Source organism: Heptranchias perlo, chromosome 9, assembly GCF_035084215.1.
Source record: "Heptranchias perlo isolate sHepPer1 chromosome 9, sHepPer1.hap1, whole genome shotgun sequence".
NCBI lineage: Eukaryota > Metazoa > Chordata > Chondrichthyes > Hexanchiformes > Hexanchidae > Heptranchias > Heptranchias perlo.
Genome location: NC_090333.1, coordinates 21,935,275 through 21,953,770, shown reverse-complemented (window position 1 = coordinate 21,953,770; position 18,496 = coordinate 21,935,275). Strand labels below are relative to the sequence as shown.

General features: G+C 45.3%; 1 protein-coding gene across 1 annotated transcript in view; it reads left to right on the top strand.

Moving 5' to 3' along the window:
* Positions 1-18,496, top strand: part of LOC137325184 (putative ferric-chelate reductase 1) — a 40,098-nt gene that overhangs the window by 12,522 nt on the left and 9,080 nt on the right. The window contains exons 5-10 of the mRNA XM_067989991.1: positions 30-174; positions 1,549-1,731; positions 4,580-4,678; positions 5,621-5,768; positions 9,834-9,947; positions 17,808-17,923. Of these exons, the coding sequence (XP_067846092.1) occupies positions 30-174; positions 1,549-1,731; positions 4,580-4,678; positions 5,621-5,768; positions 9,834-9,947; positions 17,808-17,923 (805 nt within the window). The remainder of the gene's footprint in view (positions 1-29; positions 175-1,548; positions 1,732-4,579; positions 4,679-5,620; positions 5,769-9,833; positions 9,948-17,807; positions 17,924-18,496) is intronic.

Sequence of the window (18,496 nt, the reverse complement as noted above, 5' to 3'; positions counted from 1 at the left end):
TCCCCTAACTTCATCCTTCTTCATTTCAGGGCCACGGTGGTTCAGAAATTCAACATTTACTGGGTGAAATTACATGGTCCAGTAGTTTCTCAACTAAATGCCTCTCCTCTGCCAATACAGACTACAACAGAGTCTCCACCAATCCTACCAACTACCTCCCAGCTGACTAAACCAGTAAGTGCACTCCAAATAGATCCAGGATAAGGTGTTAGATTTCAAGGGAGGGAGGTGGAAAAGAATGTTTAGAAATAATTTTGATACATGTTTTGTATCAACGTATGGATAATTTTCTGAGTTTGTGTGAAAGTAGATTTGATTTTATGAAAATTGATCTTGTGTCTTTCTGCTTACTTTATCTGAAATTGAGTTACACATTTTGCATGGAATATTGTGGAACCTTTCCTGGGATTTCTTGATATGTACAGATGGTGGACGAGCCTCCTCACTGGCAGCACAACCTCGGAAAATCAGCCCCGTGGAGCTGATCATATAATATTCATTTCATGAGGACTGCACGCACGGCAGATTAATTGTCATAACTTTTGAAAACTTTAAACTTACTTTTACAAGCCTAATTTCAAATAAAGAGTGATGTGTTTTGCTGAAAGGCTTGAGATCAAACTTTCATAAAATCAAATCAAATCGAATCTAATTTCAGGTCAACATTTTCAGACCGTGATTTCCATCTTTGATAATCAGGGGGTAATTTTAAGCTAACTCGCCAGGCGGGAAACCCACAAGATCAGTTGGAACGCTAGTTTTACACCCGCCCAACGTTACTCTCTATTGACTTCAATGGAGAGTAAAATCGGGCGGAGTGTAAAACTAGCGTTGCAACTGATCTTGTCAGATTCCCCAACAGGCGGGTTAGGTTAAAATTGCCCACATTATTAGTTTCATTTTGTGCCTTTTTTAAAATTCCAACGTAGTTTTTTTTTATTGGATGCACATCAGATTCTCAGATGAATGAAAATACCTTAATTGCCATATTTTTTGAAGTAACAATAAATACGGCAAATGGTTGCAGTGAGTGATTTGTTAAATCAACTCAGAAACGGTCATTTTCACTGGCTCTGGGACGTCTTATGTAAAATCATGATTCTTGAGCAGCAAGTCATGCTGTTCGTCTTAGCTGAAGATCTTGCGGAATGACACGCTGTGCCAAATCAGTCATCCCAGGGGGCCAAATGAATTCTGAGGTTAAATCAAACACGCGCCCCAAAACCCTTTGGGGGAACATTTCCATGAGATTCTCTTGATTTCCTGCTGTAACTTCAGCAGACATTCTTGGATAAACGTCTGTTTTTAACCGTTTACGCTGTTTATCCGGGGATTCCACCGATCGCCCGCCCAAGAACCCCTGTGGAAATTTCCAGTCTTTCTTTTTAAGGGTACCATTTTAAATCAGTTACGTGCCCGGAACTATTTTTCAATTCTTTCTGCTCTTAGGCCGAATTGATAAGTACTAATGTTTAAACCAGTGAAAAAATGCCACCCTGATTCACCATCCACGCGGAAATGATCCATTTTAGCTCCTTCTGTTGTCAGTTCAACGTGACAGAATGTGGCAGTAAGAAATTCTGCCTGCGGAATCCCACTGGGTGTGACCCTGAGCTGGACCGACTGTGCTTCTTCCTCTCCTTCGCAGTGCAAGGCTCTTCAGTGCTGTTTGAATTGAGTGGACCTTCCAGCGGCTACATCTCTTTTGCCCTTTCAGATGACAAATGGATGGTCAGTATCATATCAAATTAATGTTCTCCTTGGTATTGGATAAATGCGGTTGCCAATATCTACAGCCAGTGCTCTCAGACGAATAGTTGTGCTATCAGTTCAATCCACTCAATATCTCTTTCCTACTCCTGGCTCTATTTGGAAACCTCCTGCCTAGGAGGGAGTTGTAGGCAATCGTGCTAACAGATATCTGCAGAGTTTCGTTCTTGGCCATTTAGCATTTAAATGTCTTGAGAGTGTGGAGTGTCCATACTCTCTAAACATTTAAACGGACTCCTGGTAAGGTTTAAAAATGTGCAGGAGGTTCACGGTCACTTTTTAAACCAGGTTTGGCGCTACAGTACGGTTATACTCCATGCAGTGTTGCACCCAAGCCCCGTGAGACTGCCTTCTCCGGGGATCTCACACCTCTTCCCTCTGGAGTCAGGTCAAGGTCAAATTGCAGGGTTATACTGCAGATTTAGTGTTGTTGTGAAGTGGAACCATTTGGCAGTGACGATAGTTTCAGTATAAACGCTCGCTTAAATATAAGTTCTGGGACCCATTGGGGGTAATTTTAAGCCCCAAGAATGGGTGGGTTGGGGGCGGGTGGGAGTTGAAAATAGTTGATTTTTGGGTCGCAACCGCAAAATTTTCAGACTTTGCATTCCCAGTGGGAAGCCTGTACTTTTATGCACCGATGCTAAACCCAGAAATAAAGCCAGGTTTCGGTCGCGACCCAAAAAACAACTATTTTCAACTCCCACCCGCCCCCAACCCACCCGTTCTTGTGGTGTAAAATCACCCCTAGTGGGCGTGATTTTAGCTGGGAGCCGGGAACCCAGCCCGTCCCTAGATATTCACATGGGGAACCCGGAAGCCAATTGAGTGCATCGCAATCTGCAATCGCAACTCAATTGAAGGTAAGTATTTGTGCTTCCGGGTTTCCCAAACGCCAGGCAGCCAGATTGACAGGCTGGCTTCCTGTCGGAAGGGAAAGGAGCCGCAAATCAGGGAGGGGGTGGGAGGGAGAGAGAGAGATCGTGGGCCCTGGAACAAAAGTGGTGGGGGGACATGGATGACATCGGGGGGGGGTCCAGTATCAGGGATCGGTGGGGGAGGTCCAGAATCAGGGATCGGAGGATCCAGTATTGGGGATTGGGGGGGTCCAGCATTTGGAAGGGGGGGTGGGGGTCAGCCGATCGTGGGGTCATGTCATATCAGGTGAGCTTGTTGGGCCTGGATGAAGCACTCCTGCTCCTCCGGACCCACAAGCAGTGCAATAAAGGCACTCACCTCATGGATCTGGACCTTCCCACCTGCTTTCACCTGACATGAATCGGAAGCGATGGGAAATCCAAACAGGTAAGGTTAAATTCATTTAACTTATGCAATACATAAAAAATTAACAACCTCATCTATTTCAATGATGTACATTATCCCTTTAAGTATCGGCCTACCGGCTTTAAGTAGGGGCGGGACTTCCTGGTGTCTGTTGTCCACGCGCATCCAAACGCATCTGGATCAAACCCAGAAGTGGGCGAGTTGGAGCTGGGATGGTGTCCCACACCAAAAGATTGTTATTTTAACCTCCCACTGCCCCCAACCCACCCATTCTTGGGGTTTAAAATCACCCCAATGTGTTTAATAGAGTGATGGATTTCAAGCAATCAAATTTTTAAAAATGGTCAGTGTTTACATTGAAATAAAATGTTTTTTTATTAACATAAGGACTGGGGACACTGGGCCAAAGGAATTATTATCTTGTGGAAAACCCTGCTGACAATCTCATCTAAGAACATAAGAAATAAGAGCAGGAGTAGGCCAATGGGCCCCTTGAGCCTGCTCCGCCATTCAATAAGATCATGGCTGATCTTTGGCCTCAACTCCACTTTCCTGCCCAATCCCCATATCCCTTGATTCCCCCCGAGTCCAAAAATCTATATATATATCTCAATTAGGAACAGAGCTTATAATAGAAACCAAGGGGGTGATTTAGAGGCCTCCCATCTGCTGGAAACGGGGCAGTAGTGCTCCGAAAATGGTGGGGAATGACTTCCCGCTCCGTTTCCACCGACGGTGTGGACGACGCCATTTTTCCCAGGGCCTAATGCTGGCTGGCCAAAGTGACTGCCTGCGTCAGACAGCAGACTCTTTTAATACACAAATCGAGGTCTTAGGACGTGTATAGGACCCCGACTGCCATTTTAGGACAGTACTGGGGCGGAGCGTACACTACACACACTCTGCGCAGAATCAGCTGGCGGTGCCCCCAAAGAAGAGTACAGCAAGTAAGTTTTATTTTATTTTTGTGGGACCAAGAAGAGCAGGAGTGCTCCTCCGGGCTCCGCAAAAAACAACCAGGGCAGCTGCCATACTGGGTTCCTCCCCTCCCGAGAAGAGGGAGAAGGAGTGGAGCTGAGCTCGACTGGTTTTTGTGGATGCGGGAGAACTCCTGCTCCTCCTGGCCCCACCTATTTCTCTTTGGCTGGACTGTCAGTTGATGGTGGGTGGAGCTTGCGCTGACTGCCCAGCGGCAGGTCTGGTGGGAGTTTGCGGTAGCCACAGTGATGGCGGGAACGGGGCGATAAGTCATTCCCCACTATTTTCGGAGTTCTAACACCCCATTTCTGCCAGGTGGGAGGCATCAAAACCTTCCCCGGTACCAGTAGTGAATATTATACGAGGAAGTCTAGAAGACGCAAGTCTGTAATATATTCATTGTCAGTAGAACCTTATTTAATTTTGTTAATGAAAAAGTAAACAGTGCAATAAAAGTCAGTGCAAATAAATAGGTGAAGTATTGACATAATGGGACTTAGTTACTTGCAGGTGTGATTTATATTTATTTAACAATCTTCTGTTACAGGGTAATGATGACATCTATTTATGTGTTGTAAATGATCAAAGTGTACAGATCAATCCAGCCCATTCCACTGGACGTTCACATCCAATATTGAACACACAGGTAGGTGCAGCAATGCACATTTTTCTAAATGTGACTGTCGCCTACAAATTCGCTATGTATGTTTTAAAGACGAGCAGGGAGTCCTCCCAGTGTCCTAGCAACTACTCATCCCTCAACCTACACCACTAAAACAGTTTAACTGGTCATTCATTTCATTACTGTTTGTGGTAAGCTTTTGTGTGCAAATTGGCTGTTGCATTTTGTTACATAGCAACAGTGACTGCAGTTCAAAAGTTATTGGTGTGAAGAGATATTTCTCAGAGATTTGATAAAACGCTACGTACATGCAAGAATTTATTTTTATATGTTATATGTTTATTTTGATAACATGGCATTAGAATTAAATACATTGCACAGACACTAATGTAATATAACTTGTTACCCATTTGAATTCAATCTAGATTTGGAATTTTTCCATTTAAAAATGGGCTTCTAAAATACTAGCTTTGAAATGAAAAATACATTTATTAGTGTCACAGTTTAGGTAATGGTGCCAAGGTGCATTGCTGCACCTACCTGTGTGTTCAATATTGGATGTGAACATCCAGTGGTAGATAGAGAGAAACTTTTCCGCTGGTGGGGGAGTCTATAACAAGGGGACATAACCTTATAATCAGAGCCAGGCCATTCAGGCGAGAAGTTAGGAAACACTTCTTCACACAAAGGGTGGTAGAAGTGTGGAACTGTCTCCCACAAAAAGCAGTAGATGCTAGCTCGATTAATCATTTTAATTCTGAGATTGATAGATTTTTGCTAGCCAAGGGTATTAAGGATTATGGAGCCTGGGTTCTGGATAGAGTGCACTAGATGGGTGAACAGCATTTTCTCACTGGATTTTCTTATGTTCATATAAGTTTCCTTCTTTTTGTGCTAATCAATAGCAACAGATATGAAATTGTGAAAATAATTTGCTGTTAAACAATGATGATGATTTTTTTGCAGGTTTCTATTCATGATATGGCTTGGAGTTGGGAAGATGGGGTGATCTATTGTTCATTCAGAAGAAACATTCAGCTCCCTGAATACAGTGAACACTTTGACCTGGACAGACAATACTACATTTTCCTAGCAGAAGGGAGAGCTGAGAATGGTGGGTTTGCCACTGATAGACAATGTAAAGTAAGCATATCTGTACCATGTACAGTAATGAGCATTGATTATACAGTTAGTCAGCTACCATTTTCAGTTGGGAATAGGTGATTTTGGAGGTGCTTCAATGCAAAAGTGGTAGTGTAACTTATTAAATCAGGTCATACATCTGACTTCTGAACGCACTATAGCCAAGTCATGTGAGACCGCCCTCAGGGGACAGGCCTGAACAACTTAAACTGCTTATCTTCACAATTGATAGATTTTAAATATAGAAAAATTATAGAAAAATTAAATGACATTGGAGTTTATCTATATTCAATAGACCATTACATCCCCTAAAGTGAGCACAATAGTCACTCTCCCCCTTCATAATTGTAAACAATTTTACAACACCAAGTTATAGTCCAGCAATTTTATTTTAAATTCACAAGCTTTCGGAGACTTCCTCCTTCCTCAGGTAAATGTTTTGTAGACATTCCCCTCTCCTCTTCACAGAGGCATTCTGTCCCTCTAATTCCATTTCCAAAGTTCACAGAGGTACTCTCATCCGCCAACTCCCCCCAATTCACGGAAATATCCCTGTCACTCCTTCTCAAACACCCCCAATTCACAGAAACACCCCTGGTCACTCCTTCTCCAACTCCTTCCAATTCATAGAAACACCCCTGTCACTCTTTCTCCAACTCCTCCCAATTCACAGAAACACCCTGGTCACTCCTTCTCCAACTCCCCTCAATTCACAGAAACACCGCTGTAATTCCTTCTCCAACTCCCCTCAATTCACAGAAACACCCCTGTAACTCCTTCTCCAATTCCCCACAATTCACAGAAACACCCCTGGTTACTCCTTCTCCAACTCCCCTCAATTCACAGAAACACCCCTGGTCACTCCTTCTCCAACTCCCCACAATTCACAGAAACACCCCTGGTCACTCCTTCTCCAACTCCCCACAATTCACAGAAACACCCCTGGTCACTCCTTCTCCAACTCCCCCCAATTCACAGAAACACCCCTGTCTCTCCTTCTCCAATTCCCCTAATTCACAGAAACACCCCTGGTCACTCCTTCTCCAACTCCCCCCAATTCACAGAAACACCCCTGTAACTCCTTCTCCAACTCCCCCCAATTCACAGAAACACCCCTGGTTACTCCTTCTCCAACTCCCCTCAATTCACAGAAACACCCCTGGTCACTCCTTCTCCAACTCCCCACAATTCACAGAAACACCCCTGGTCACTCCTTCTCCAACTCCCCACAATTCACAGAAACACCCCTGGTCACTCCTTCTCCAACTCCCCCCAATTCACAGAAACACCCCTGTCTCTCCTTCTCCAATTCCCCTAATTCACAGAAACACCCCTGGTCACTCCTTCTCCAACTCCCCCCAATTCACAGAAACACCCCTGGTCACTCCTTCTCCAACTCCCCCCAATTCACAGAAACACCCCTGTAACTCCTTCTCCAACTCCCCCCAATTCACAGAAACACCCCTGTCACTCCTTCTCCAACGCCCCCCAATTCACAGAAACACCCCTGTAACTCCTTCTCCAACGCCCCCCAATTCACAGAAACACCCCGTAACTCCTTCTCCAACTCCCCCCAATTCACAGAAACACCCCTGTCACTCCTTCTCCCTATCCATAAAGGCACTGTCGGGAGAAAGTTCTCTTCCTTAAGAGCTGCAGTGTTTCAACTCAGTTTAACTGGTGCTCCTCCTCAAGAGGCTTTGAAATCACACATTCGTGTGCATGGGGTACAACTGACTATGTTGCTCACCTGTTAGTATAACAATATAGGAAAGTGCCAGGTTTGATCCCAGCCTGTGTTGAGTTTGCTCATCTCTGCCAGGGAGGTAGTAGTGATATTGAAATTGGCAAAGGCATCCTGGGCTAAAAATCAGCCAGGATTCCTTCTCCTGATCACTATCTGGGGATCACTGCTGAAAAGTACATGTGAGCAGACAGCAGGTAAGGAATGGACAGGCTGAGGAAAGGGTGGCTTTTGGCTGCCACATCCTCCGCAGTTGAATATTCTGCCAGAATTTGCTGTCATGGTTCCCAGAAATGGGAAATGGCACTTGGGTGAGTTACTGCAGACCAGCTGGCGTCCATGGAACGCTATCCCAGCATGAGTCAGTGCCTTCTGAAGAGAAGGGGAGAATTTTTTTTAAGTTTCAAAGTATCTGTGTCCGATTTAAAAAGTCAAGCAAAAGTAATAATATTTTTCGACTGGTCCTGCCAGGATGCTCCATTCGCCTTGTTTGGGATCTCCAAATGGGGGATATGAATACAACTCATTTTTTTAACTTACTGTTCAGTTGCTGAGCACCACCTTGTGGGCTAATGAGCTCAATTCTCTTTGTAAACTAGGCCTCCCTGTTGTGCTCCTGGAGCAGAGCACGACAGGGAGGCCTAGCAGCAATTTGGCCTGTAAGGATTGCTCAATTGTAAAACATACCCCAATATTTTGCCTTGTTTTGTATTTTTATTGAAGAAGTGTTGGTAGGTGACAGACGTAGTCACAGGGAGCTGTTCTGGGAATTCTGTGGATTATGAAAAACCTTTCTTGTGGAATATTTACTTCTCATTTTATAGTTTTCCATTCTCCTCTCCTGAAGGTGCTCGTGCTGGAGTATGGTTCCACAGGCCTTTGGTAACTCGTACAAGTGTCCATTCCTCATGTGTGGGTCTAAACATTCGAGTCCGATTCTGTCCTCATCTGACATCCACACGTGGACTTGTCAGTAGGGGTTGCTGGGTGGGAATCAAGAGCAGAAACCCCAAGAGACTTTTATCCCCCTCCCTAGCCTAAGAGCACTGAGACCAATTGTAGTTCCCCATTGGCCCTTGGCTAAGCTCAAATAACTCATTACAAGATCGAACCTGAAAGCGTCCTGGTATGTATGACTCAGATCTACACAAGGCACCTACCGACTGTTCCATGAGGAAGCAGTTCAAATATTTTAATAATCCAGAGAAGTGTGAGGTAATGCATTTGGGGAGGGCAAACAAGGCAAGGGAGTGCACAATAAATGGGAGGATACTGAGAGGTGTGGAGGAACAAAGGGACCTTGGAGTGCATGTCCACAGATCCCTGAAGGTAGCAGGACAGGTAGATAAGGTGGTTAAAAAAGTATACGGGATACTTTCCTTTATTACCTGAGGCATAGAGTATAAGAGGAGGGAGGTTATGCAAGAACTGTATAAAACACTGGTTAGGCCACAGCTTGAGTACTACGTACAGTTCTGGTCACCACATTACAGGAAAGATGTGATTGCACTAGAGAGGGTACGGAGGAGATTTACGAGGATGTTGCCAGGGCTGGAGAATTTTAGCTATGAGGAAAGATTGGATAGGCTGAGGTTGTTTTCTTTGGATCATAGGATGCTGAGGGGAGATTTAATCGTGGTGTATAAAATTATGACGGGACTAGATAGAGTGGATAGGGAGGACCTATTTCCCTTAGCAGAGGGGTCAGTGACCAGGGGGCATAGACTTAAAGTAATTGGCAGAAGGATTAGAGGGGAGATGAGGAGAGGTTTTTTCACCCAGAGGGTGGTGGGGGTCTGGAACTCACTGCCTGAAAGGGTGGTAGAGACAGAAACCCGCAACTCATTTAAAAAGTACCTGGATGTGCACCTGAAGTGCTGTAACCTACAGGGCTACGGACCAAGTGCTGCAAAGTGGGATTAAGCTGGTTAGCTCTTTTTTGGCTGGCACAGACACAATGGGCCGAATGGCCTCCTTCTGTACCATAACTTTCTATGATTCTATGATTAGTTTGCAGCTGTTGTTATGCTTGTTCCACTTCAAATAATTATTTTCACTTTCTCTGAATAAACATTTAACTTTCACTTGTTTTCTGGTACATTTTATTTTGGGGCTGCTGTTAATTTGACAGTTTGCTTTTTAATCCTTTTTTATTATCATTTTGTCAGTTGCATGATGTGTTTTGCACTCCCAGAACATTGTATTAACCAAATAAGTAACAAAATATTTGCCATGTATACAAAGAAGTGTGATATATGTGATATAAATATTAGTACTTTTCTCTTATTAAAGGAAGAATTCATAAACATCAGCAACAACCGCTGATCACACATGAGAAGGTTCATTTTGATGGATCTCCAAATGAGCTCATAGGCTCTCGGTCTCCTCTGTATATTAAGGCTCATGGTAAGTTCCTCTTTTGCTTTTTTGGGGGAAAAGTTCCTCTGTGACTTGCACGAAAACGATAAATGCGAATATAAAGAACATGTCTGAGCCCAAAACTGTGCAGGAGAGCACATCCCAGTGTATGTGTTACGGTGCGTTCGCCTGAGGTTTCACCTTTGACCCTGATGAGGTTTGCAGGGTCAGCGGACAAGACCAAAGAATGACAGCCTTTGGTGCTTGGGGTTGCATCTGGGATATCTCCCACCAGAAGAGGCTGCATCTTGTGGTGTAAGGTGGGGGGGGGGGGCGGGGGCGGGGGTGGTGATTGTTAGGCCTTGCCCAGAAACAAAACATTGTCCCTCATCTTTGGAGGTCCAGGCCCTGATCGCAGCCTGGACCTCACATGGGACCTTCTTCTGCTGGAAAGGAAGCCACAGGGTACACAGCCTCTGCCCAGCTCTGATATGGCTGCTTCAGTTAAGCTTCTGGTCAATGGTGACCCCCAGGATATTGATGGTGATGCTGTTGAATGTCAGGGGGCAATGGTTGGGTCCTTTCTTATTGGGATGGTCATTGCCTGGCATGAATGTTACCTGTCACTTGTCAGTCAAAGCCTGGATGTTATCCGGGTCCTCCTGTAGGCTGACATGGCAGTTTCATTGTCAGAGGAGTTGTGAATGGAGCTGAACACCATAGACCTATCAGACAACAGCCCCACTCCCGATCTTATGATAGAGGCAGGCTCATTGAAGAAGCAACTGAAGATGGTTGGGCTGGGACACTGCCCTGAGGAACTCTTGCAGAAATTTCCCGTTTGCGATGGCTGGTCTCTGCCAACTACAACTGTCTTCATATGACTCCAGCCACTGCAGGGATTGCTTTTTGACCCCATTTACCTCAGTTTTGTTAGGGCTCCTTAGGGCCATACACAGTCGAATGCTGCCTTGATGTCAAGGGCTGTTATACCTCTCCTCAGGCATTCAGCTATTGTGCCCATGCCTGGAGCAAGCCTGGAAAAAGTATGTATCTGAATGGTTCTGGTGGAACCCGAACTTAGTGTGGGTGAACAGATTATTTCCCCACATTTCAACTGTGACTACATTTCAAAAATATTTCACTGGCTATAAAGTGCTTTTGGAACATCCTGAGATTGTGAAATGTGCTCTATCAATGCAATTTATTTATTTATTTATTATTATTGATGACACTATTGCTGACTCATTCTATCACTTTGCCAACAGTTGGAAGGAGGCTGATGGGGTGATAATTAGCCAAATTAGATGTGTCCTGCTTTTTGTGGCTAGGACATAGCTGGGAAATTTTCCACACTATCAGGTAGATGCCAGTGTCATAGTTGCAGGACTTCAGCACTAAAAGCCAGATGTTATCAGAGCCTGTAGCCTTTGCTGAGTCCAGTGTACTCAGCTGCTTATTAATGTCACATGGAGTGAACCAAATTGGCTCGGCATTGGCAGCAATGATGGTGAGGACCTTAGGAAGAGGCTGAGTAAGATCATCCACTTGGCACTTTTGACCAAAGATGCTTACAAACTCTTCAATCAGGTTTGATTCGGCATCATGTTGGACTCCACCATGGTTCAGGGTGGGGATATACATGATTCTCCTCCTCCTGTTGTCCCCCACCATTCTCGACTAGTAGGACTGCAGAGCTTTCCTCTGATCGGTAGGTTGTGGAGCCACTTAGTGTTATCTATTACCTGCTGCTTGTGGTGTTTAGTATACGGGAAGCCCTGTGCTATTAAACCTAAATAAGGGCAATTACAATGGCATGAGGACAGAGTTGGCTAAAGTGAACTGGATAAACAGATTAGATGGTATGACGGTGGATAAGTAGTGGCAGACATTTAAAAAGATATTTTATGACTCCCAACAAAAATATATCACAATTAGGAGGAAAGACTCCACAAGAAGGGTGAACCAACCATGGCTAACGAAGGAAGTTAAGGATGGTATCAAGTTAAAAGAAAAGGCATACACATGGCAAAGATTAGTGGTAAGCTCGAAGATTGGGAAAACTTTAGAAATCAGCAAAGGATGACTAAAAGAATAATAAGAGGGAGAAAATAAATTATGAGAGTAAACTAGCAAGAAAAACTGACAGTAAAAGCTTTTACAAGTATATAAAAAGGAAGAAAGTAGCTAAAGTAAACGTTGGTCCCTTAGAGGATGAGACTGGGGAAATAATAATGGAAAACAAGGAAATGGTAGAGGCATTGAACAGATAGTTTGTATCTCTCTTCACAGTAGATGACTCTAATAACGTACCAATAATAGTAGAAAATTAAGGAGCAAAGGTGGGGGGTGGGGAGGAACTAAAAACAATCACTATCACTAGAGACAAAGTACTAGACAAACTAATGGGTCTAAAGGCTGACAAGTCCCCTGGACCTGATGGCTTGTATCCAAGGGTCTTAAAGGAAGTGGCTACAGAGATAGTGGATGCATTGGTTGTAATCTTCCAAAATTCACTAGATTCTGGAAAGGTCCCAGCGGATTGGAAAACCGTAAATGTAACACCCCTATTCAAGAAAGGAGGGAGAAAGAAAGCTGGTAACTATAGGTCAATTAGCCTAACATCTTTTTTATTATTCGTTCATGGGATGTGGGTGTTGCTGGCAAGGCCAGCATTTATTGCCCATCCCTAATTGCCCTTGAGAAGGTGGTGGTGAGCCGCCTTCTTGAACCGCTGCAGTCCGTGTGGTGACGGTTCTCCCACAGTGCTGTTAGGAAAGGAGTTCCAGGATTTTGACCCAGCGATGATGAAGGAACGGTGATATATTTCCAAGTCGGGATGGTGTGTGACTTGGAGGGGAACGTGCAGGTGGTGTTGTTCCCATGTACCTGCTGCTCTTGTCCTTCTAGGTGGTAGAGGTCACGGGTTTGGGAGGTGCTGTCGAAGGAGCCTTGGCGAGTTGCTGCAGTGCATCCTGTGGATGGTACACACTGCAGCCACAGTGCGCCGGTGGTGAAGGGAGTGAATGTTTAAGGTGGTGGAAGGGGTGCCAATTAAGCGGGCTGCTTCGTCCTGGATGGTGTTGAGCTTCTTGAGTGTTGTTGGAGCTGCACTCATCCAGGCAAGTGGAGAGTATTCCATCACACTCCTGACTTGTGCCTTGTAGATGGTGGAAAGGCTTTGGGGAGTCAGGAGGTGAGTCACTCGCCACAGAATACCCAGCCTCTGACCTGCTGTTGTAGCCACAGTATTTATATGGCTGGTCCAGTTAATGACATCTGTCATTGGGAAAATGCTAGAATCGATTATTAAGGAAGTAGTAGCAGGACATTTAGAGACTCATAATAAAATTAAGGAGAGTCAACATGGTTTTATGAAAGGGAAACCGTGTCTGAAAAATTTATTAGAGTTCTTTGAAGAAGTAACGAGCAGGGTGGATAAAGGGGAACCAGTAGATGTAGTGTATTTGGATTTCCAAAAGGCATTCAGTAAGGTGCCACATAAAAGGTTACTGCACAAGGTAAGAGCTCATGGTGTTGGGGGTAATATATTAGCATGGATAGAGGATTGGCTAACTAACAGAAAACAGAGAGTCGGGATAAAGGGGTCATTTTCAGGATGGCAAACTGTAACTAGTGGGGTGCCGCATGGCTCAGTGCTGAGGCCTCAACTATTTACAATCTATATCAATGACTTGGATGAAGGAAGCGAGTGTACTGTGGCCAAATTTACTGATGATACGAAGATAGGTGGAAAAGTAAGTTGTGAGGAGGTCACAAAGTGTCTGCAAAGAGATATAGATAGGTTAAGCGAGTGGGCAAAAATTTGGCAGATAGAGTATAATGTGGGAAAATGTGAAGTCATCCACTTTGGTAGGAAGAATAAAAAAATCAAAATATTATATAAATGGAGAAAGACTACAAAATCCTGCGGTACAGAGGGATTTGGGTGTCATCATACATGAAACACAAAAAGTTAGCATACAGGTGCAGCAGGTAATTGAGAAGGCAAATGGAATATTGGCCTTTATTTCAAGGGGGATGGAGTATAAAAGCAGGGATGTCTTGCAACAACTGTGCAGGATGCTGGTGAGACCACACCTAGAGTACTGCGTACAGTTTTGGTCCCCTTATTTAAGGAAGGATGTACTTGCATTGGAGGCGGTTCAGAGAAGGTTCACTAGGTTGATTCCGGGTATGGAAGGGTTTTCTTATGAGGAAAGATTGAGCTGGTTGGGTCTATACTCACTGGAGTTTAGAAGAATGAGAGGAGATCTTATTGAAACATATAAGATTCTGAGGGGGCTCGATAGGGTCGATGCTGAGAGGATGTTACCCCTCATAGGGGAATCTAGAACTAGAGGGCATAGTCTCAGAATAAGGGGTCACCCATTTAAGATGGAGATGAGGAGAAATTTCTTCTCTCAGAGGGTTGTAAGCCTTTGGAATTCTTTGCTCCAAAGAGCGGTGGAGGCTGAGTCATTGAATATATTCAAGGCTGAGTTAGACAAATTTTTGATCAGCAAGGGAGTCAAAGGATATGGGGAACAGGCGGGAAAATGGAGTTGAGGCCAGAATCAGATCAGCCACGATCTCATTGAATGGAAGATCAGGCTCGAAGGGCCAAATGGCCTACTCCTGCTCCTATCCCTTATGTTCTTATGTTATGTGCTGTTGTTTCAATATATGCCGGTGCTCCATTTTAAGTTATGCCTGGAGCTGCTCCTGCCCTTCTACATTCCCCACTCAGCTGCTTCTTAATGTCAAATGGAGTGAAACAAATTGGCTGGACATTGGCATCTATGATGGTATTTGTTTTAATATGAACTTGAAAATAACCTGCACAATAGTTTGCATGCAATAGGTTAAAATATTGAGTCATTAAATTATGAAATAAAAACAGAAAATGCTGGAAATACTCAGCAAGTCAGGCAGCATCTGTGGAGAAAGGAACAGAGTTAATGTTTCAGGTCGATGACCTCTCGTCAGAACTGGAAGAAGTTGAAGATTTAACAGTTTTTAAGCAAGTTCAGAGCCAGGGAAAAGGGGGGTGGAGGAAGGGGAGGGGAGAAAAGAACAAAAGGGAAGGTCTCTGATAGGGTGGAGGGCAGGGGTGATTAAATGAGAAAAGGGATGATGGTGTAAGGCAAGGAGGGTGGTTATGGGACAAGTAAAGAAACTAAAGATGAGTCTAGAGGAGCTGTAAATGGCAACAGCAGAACCATTACCTGCTGTCTGAGAAAATGGGAGCAGTAGTTATGATCTGAAGTTAACGAAATCAATGTTAAGTCCAGAAGGTTGTAAAGTGCCTAATCGAAAGATGAGGTGCTGTTCCTCGAGCCTCCATTGAGCTTCATTGGAATGGTGTAGGAGGCCGAGGACAGAGAGGTCAGAGTGTGAGTGAGATGGAGAATTAAAATGACAAGCGACCAGCAGGTCAGGGTTATTCTTGTGGACTGAGCAGAGGTGTTCAGCAAAGCAATCATCCAAGTAGCGTTTGGTCTCCCCAATGTAGAGGAGACCGCATCGTGAGCCGTGGATACAGTATACTAAATTGAAAGAAGTACCCCATCAGAGACCTTCCCTTTTGTTCTTTCCTCCCCTCCCATCCCTCCCCCACACCTTTCCCTGGATCTGTACTTGCTCAAAAACCGATAAATCTTCAACTTCTTCCAGTTCTGACGAAAGGTCATCGACCTGAAACATTGGGCTCGATATTAGCAGGGCGGTGTGTTCTCAGCGGGGGGGTCGACTGGGTGCGTGGGTAACGCGCCTGGTGAAATCAGTGTGCTCCGCACGGATTCGCAGGCTAATTGGAGCCACTTACCTGCGCTTCCGGGTTTCCCGCTGGAAAGCTGCGCGTCGGGCGGACTGCGCATGCGCAGCAAGGTCTGTCAGCTGGAGGAGCCCTATTTAAAGGGGCAGTCCTCCACTGACTGATGCTGCAGAAAATAGGAAACATTACAGCACGGAGCAGCCCAGGGGGAAGGCTGCTCCCAGGTTTAATGATACCTCACTCCAGGTATCATTGGATGGGGTGAGGAGGAGGGGGAGGACAGAGATCTTCCCCCCGGCAGGCGGGAGGAAGCGGCCTGCCTCTGCCACCAAGAAGGCCTGGCTCGAGGTGGCCAAGGAGGTCACCTGCACCACCAACATATCGCACACCTGCATACAGTGCGGGAGGCGCTTCAATGACCCAAGTAGGTCAGCCAAAGTGAGTACACTTACTCATTCCCCTACACTCCATCTGCCACATCACCGCCCCCACCCCACATCTCCTGCACTGCCAACACTACTCTATCACATCACCCCTCACACCCACTCAAAGCTCATCCTCATCTTACCTGCACTTACTCACCTCGCCAGTACTCATCCCGCCACTACCACTCAACTCAATCCTCATACAATCTCATGGCTCTATCTCATACTCACCCTCTCATGCATCTCTTTCACGGTCAGCCTCACTCAACCTGCCACTACCTGTGCTGCAGCCACAGGGCATGCATCACATATGTGCAGTAGCCAGCGTAAGGCAAACGATGTCGTGAGCATGAAGGGGATGCACAAGGGTGTTTGAGGGTTTGTCATGGTTTTTACTTCTATTTAATTTCTGATCAACTCACATAACATATTATATTGTCACCACTACTGCCACGTCTTTGTGAATCTTGTCTGGTTTGTGCAATAATGCTCTTTCCTGAGGATCACTATGAAGACCCACACCTGATGCCACCCATTGTGTCACTGCAAAGTGGGTGTAGGTGTATTTGCAGGGCTCTTTTGTGCAGACGACTGAGAGACGTCGGCGATGTCCCCGGTGGCACCCTGGAAGGATGCGGAGGAGAAGTTGTTGAGGGCAGCGGTGACTTTGACAGCGACAGGTAAGAAGATGGTGCTCGGGCCAGCCGGGAGCAGCTCGGCATGAAGGAGGCTGCAGATGTCCATGACTACATGTCGAGTGACTCTGAGCCTCTGTGTGCACTGCTGCTCGGAGAGGTCCAGGAAGCTGAGCCTCGGTCTGTAGACCCTGTGGCGAGGGTAGTGCCCTCTGCGACGCATCTGTCTGCGGTTGCCCTCCCTCCTGCTGTGCAGGTGGATGTGTCACTGTGTTACAGCACTGTGTTGTGGAGCTCCACGTGTCAGATGTAGACGGCGTTACCAGCGAGGCTGGTGATGCTATTCGCCCTCTGAGGAGGTCATGACTGCAGCTACGGCGGCCCCCATCTGGAAGATGTACATTTGAGGGGGTCCGCAAGGTAGGTAAATGTGTCTGGACACCGGGGTAAGTGTGCAAGTTGGTGAATTTTATTGTTAGGGGGAGGTGGTGGAGGCCAAACTTTGTCCAAAGTGAGAGAGTGGCCTCCTGCAATGAGTGAGGGTCTCCCTCCCCCCAGCTGTCAAATGGACCTTTGCAGCTGCCACAGGCTGATGGCTGCAACACGTCCATTTGAACTGGGAGTGTTTCCCCCAGTATGGGAAACAGTCCCAGTTCATTTCAAAATCCCATCCCTCCTAAAATATCAGGTCAATCAAGCCTGTAAACGACCTGAAGTACCTGTTTAAGTACTTTAAATGGCACCCTGCCGGCTTTAATTGCCGGCGGGAGTCCCACATGCGGGGGCTGCGCGCGCATGTCAGCGCGTCACTGGGGAACCCGGAAGTGGACGGGTTGGAGCTGGGCTCCAGACCCGCCCCGGGAATCCCGGATTTTCGCAGCCCCCCCACCACGAACGCACCCCATCGCGGATGCGAAAATCGAGCCCATTAACTCTCTTTCTTTCTCCACAGATGCTGTCTGACTTGCTGAGTATTTCCAGCATTTTCTGTCTTTATTTCAGATTTCCAGCATCTGCAGTATTTTGCTTTTCATTAAATTATGAATTGTTTTGTTATTATTTATTTCCTTAGGAACATTAATGTTTATTGCCTGGGTGACTACAGCCAACATTGGTGTCATCGTAGCTCGATTCTTTAAACCTATCTGGCCATCCAGCACACTGTTTGGAAAAAAGATCTGGTTTCAGGTAAATGTTAGTACTGTACCAATAATATGTAGCTAATGTATGGCTTATTGTGGATGTTATGTTGCTGATAAATCCTGAGCATGACTCATATTTTTTGTAATATAGAGATTTTGGGGTAGATTTTGGTCTTTACCACCTGGGTGTTAAGCATCGCCTGGGTGGAGTGTAGAGAGGAAAAACCTTGTGGGTCGGATCAATCACCCCAACAGAACTTGCCAGATTTTTCTTCCATTAATTTAAATGCAAGAAAAATCAGGTGGCTTCTGCTGCTACCATGTCATCTTCCACACAAGATTTTCCTCTCTAAACTCCACCCAGGCATTGCGTAATGCTCAGGTGGTAAAGATCAAAAACTATCCCCATTGTAATTAAATAGCTGGATTATCTATAAACATCCTGGTTTTAATTTTTATGTTACTAATAAGGTCAAAATATAGATTTTTTGTATTTTGTTGTAATATATTTCAGTCTTGTGTGCCTTTACGGATGTGTAAACAAAGCATGCAACTGAAATATTGAGCGTGATTTTCGTCTTCAGGTGTAGTTGCTCTGCTTTAAGACCTGCCAGAATGC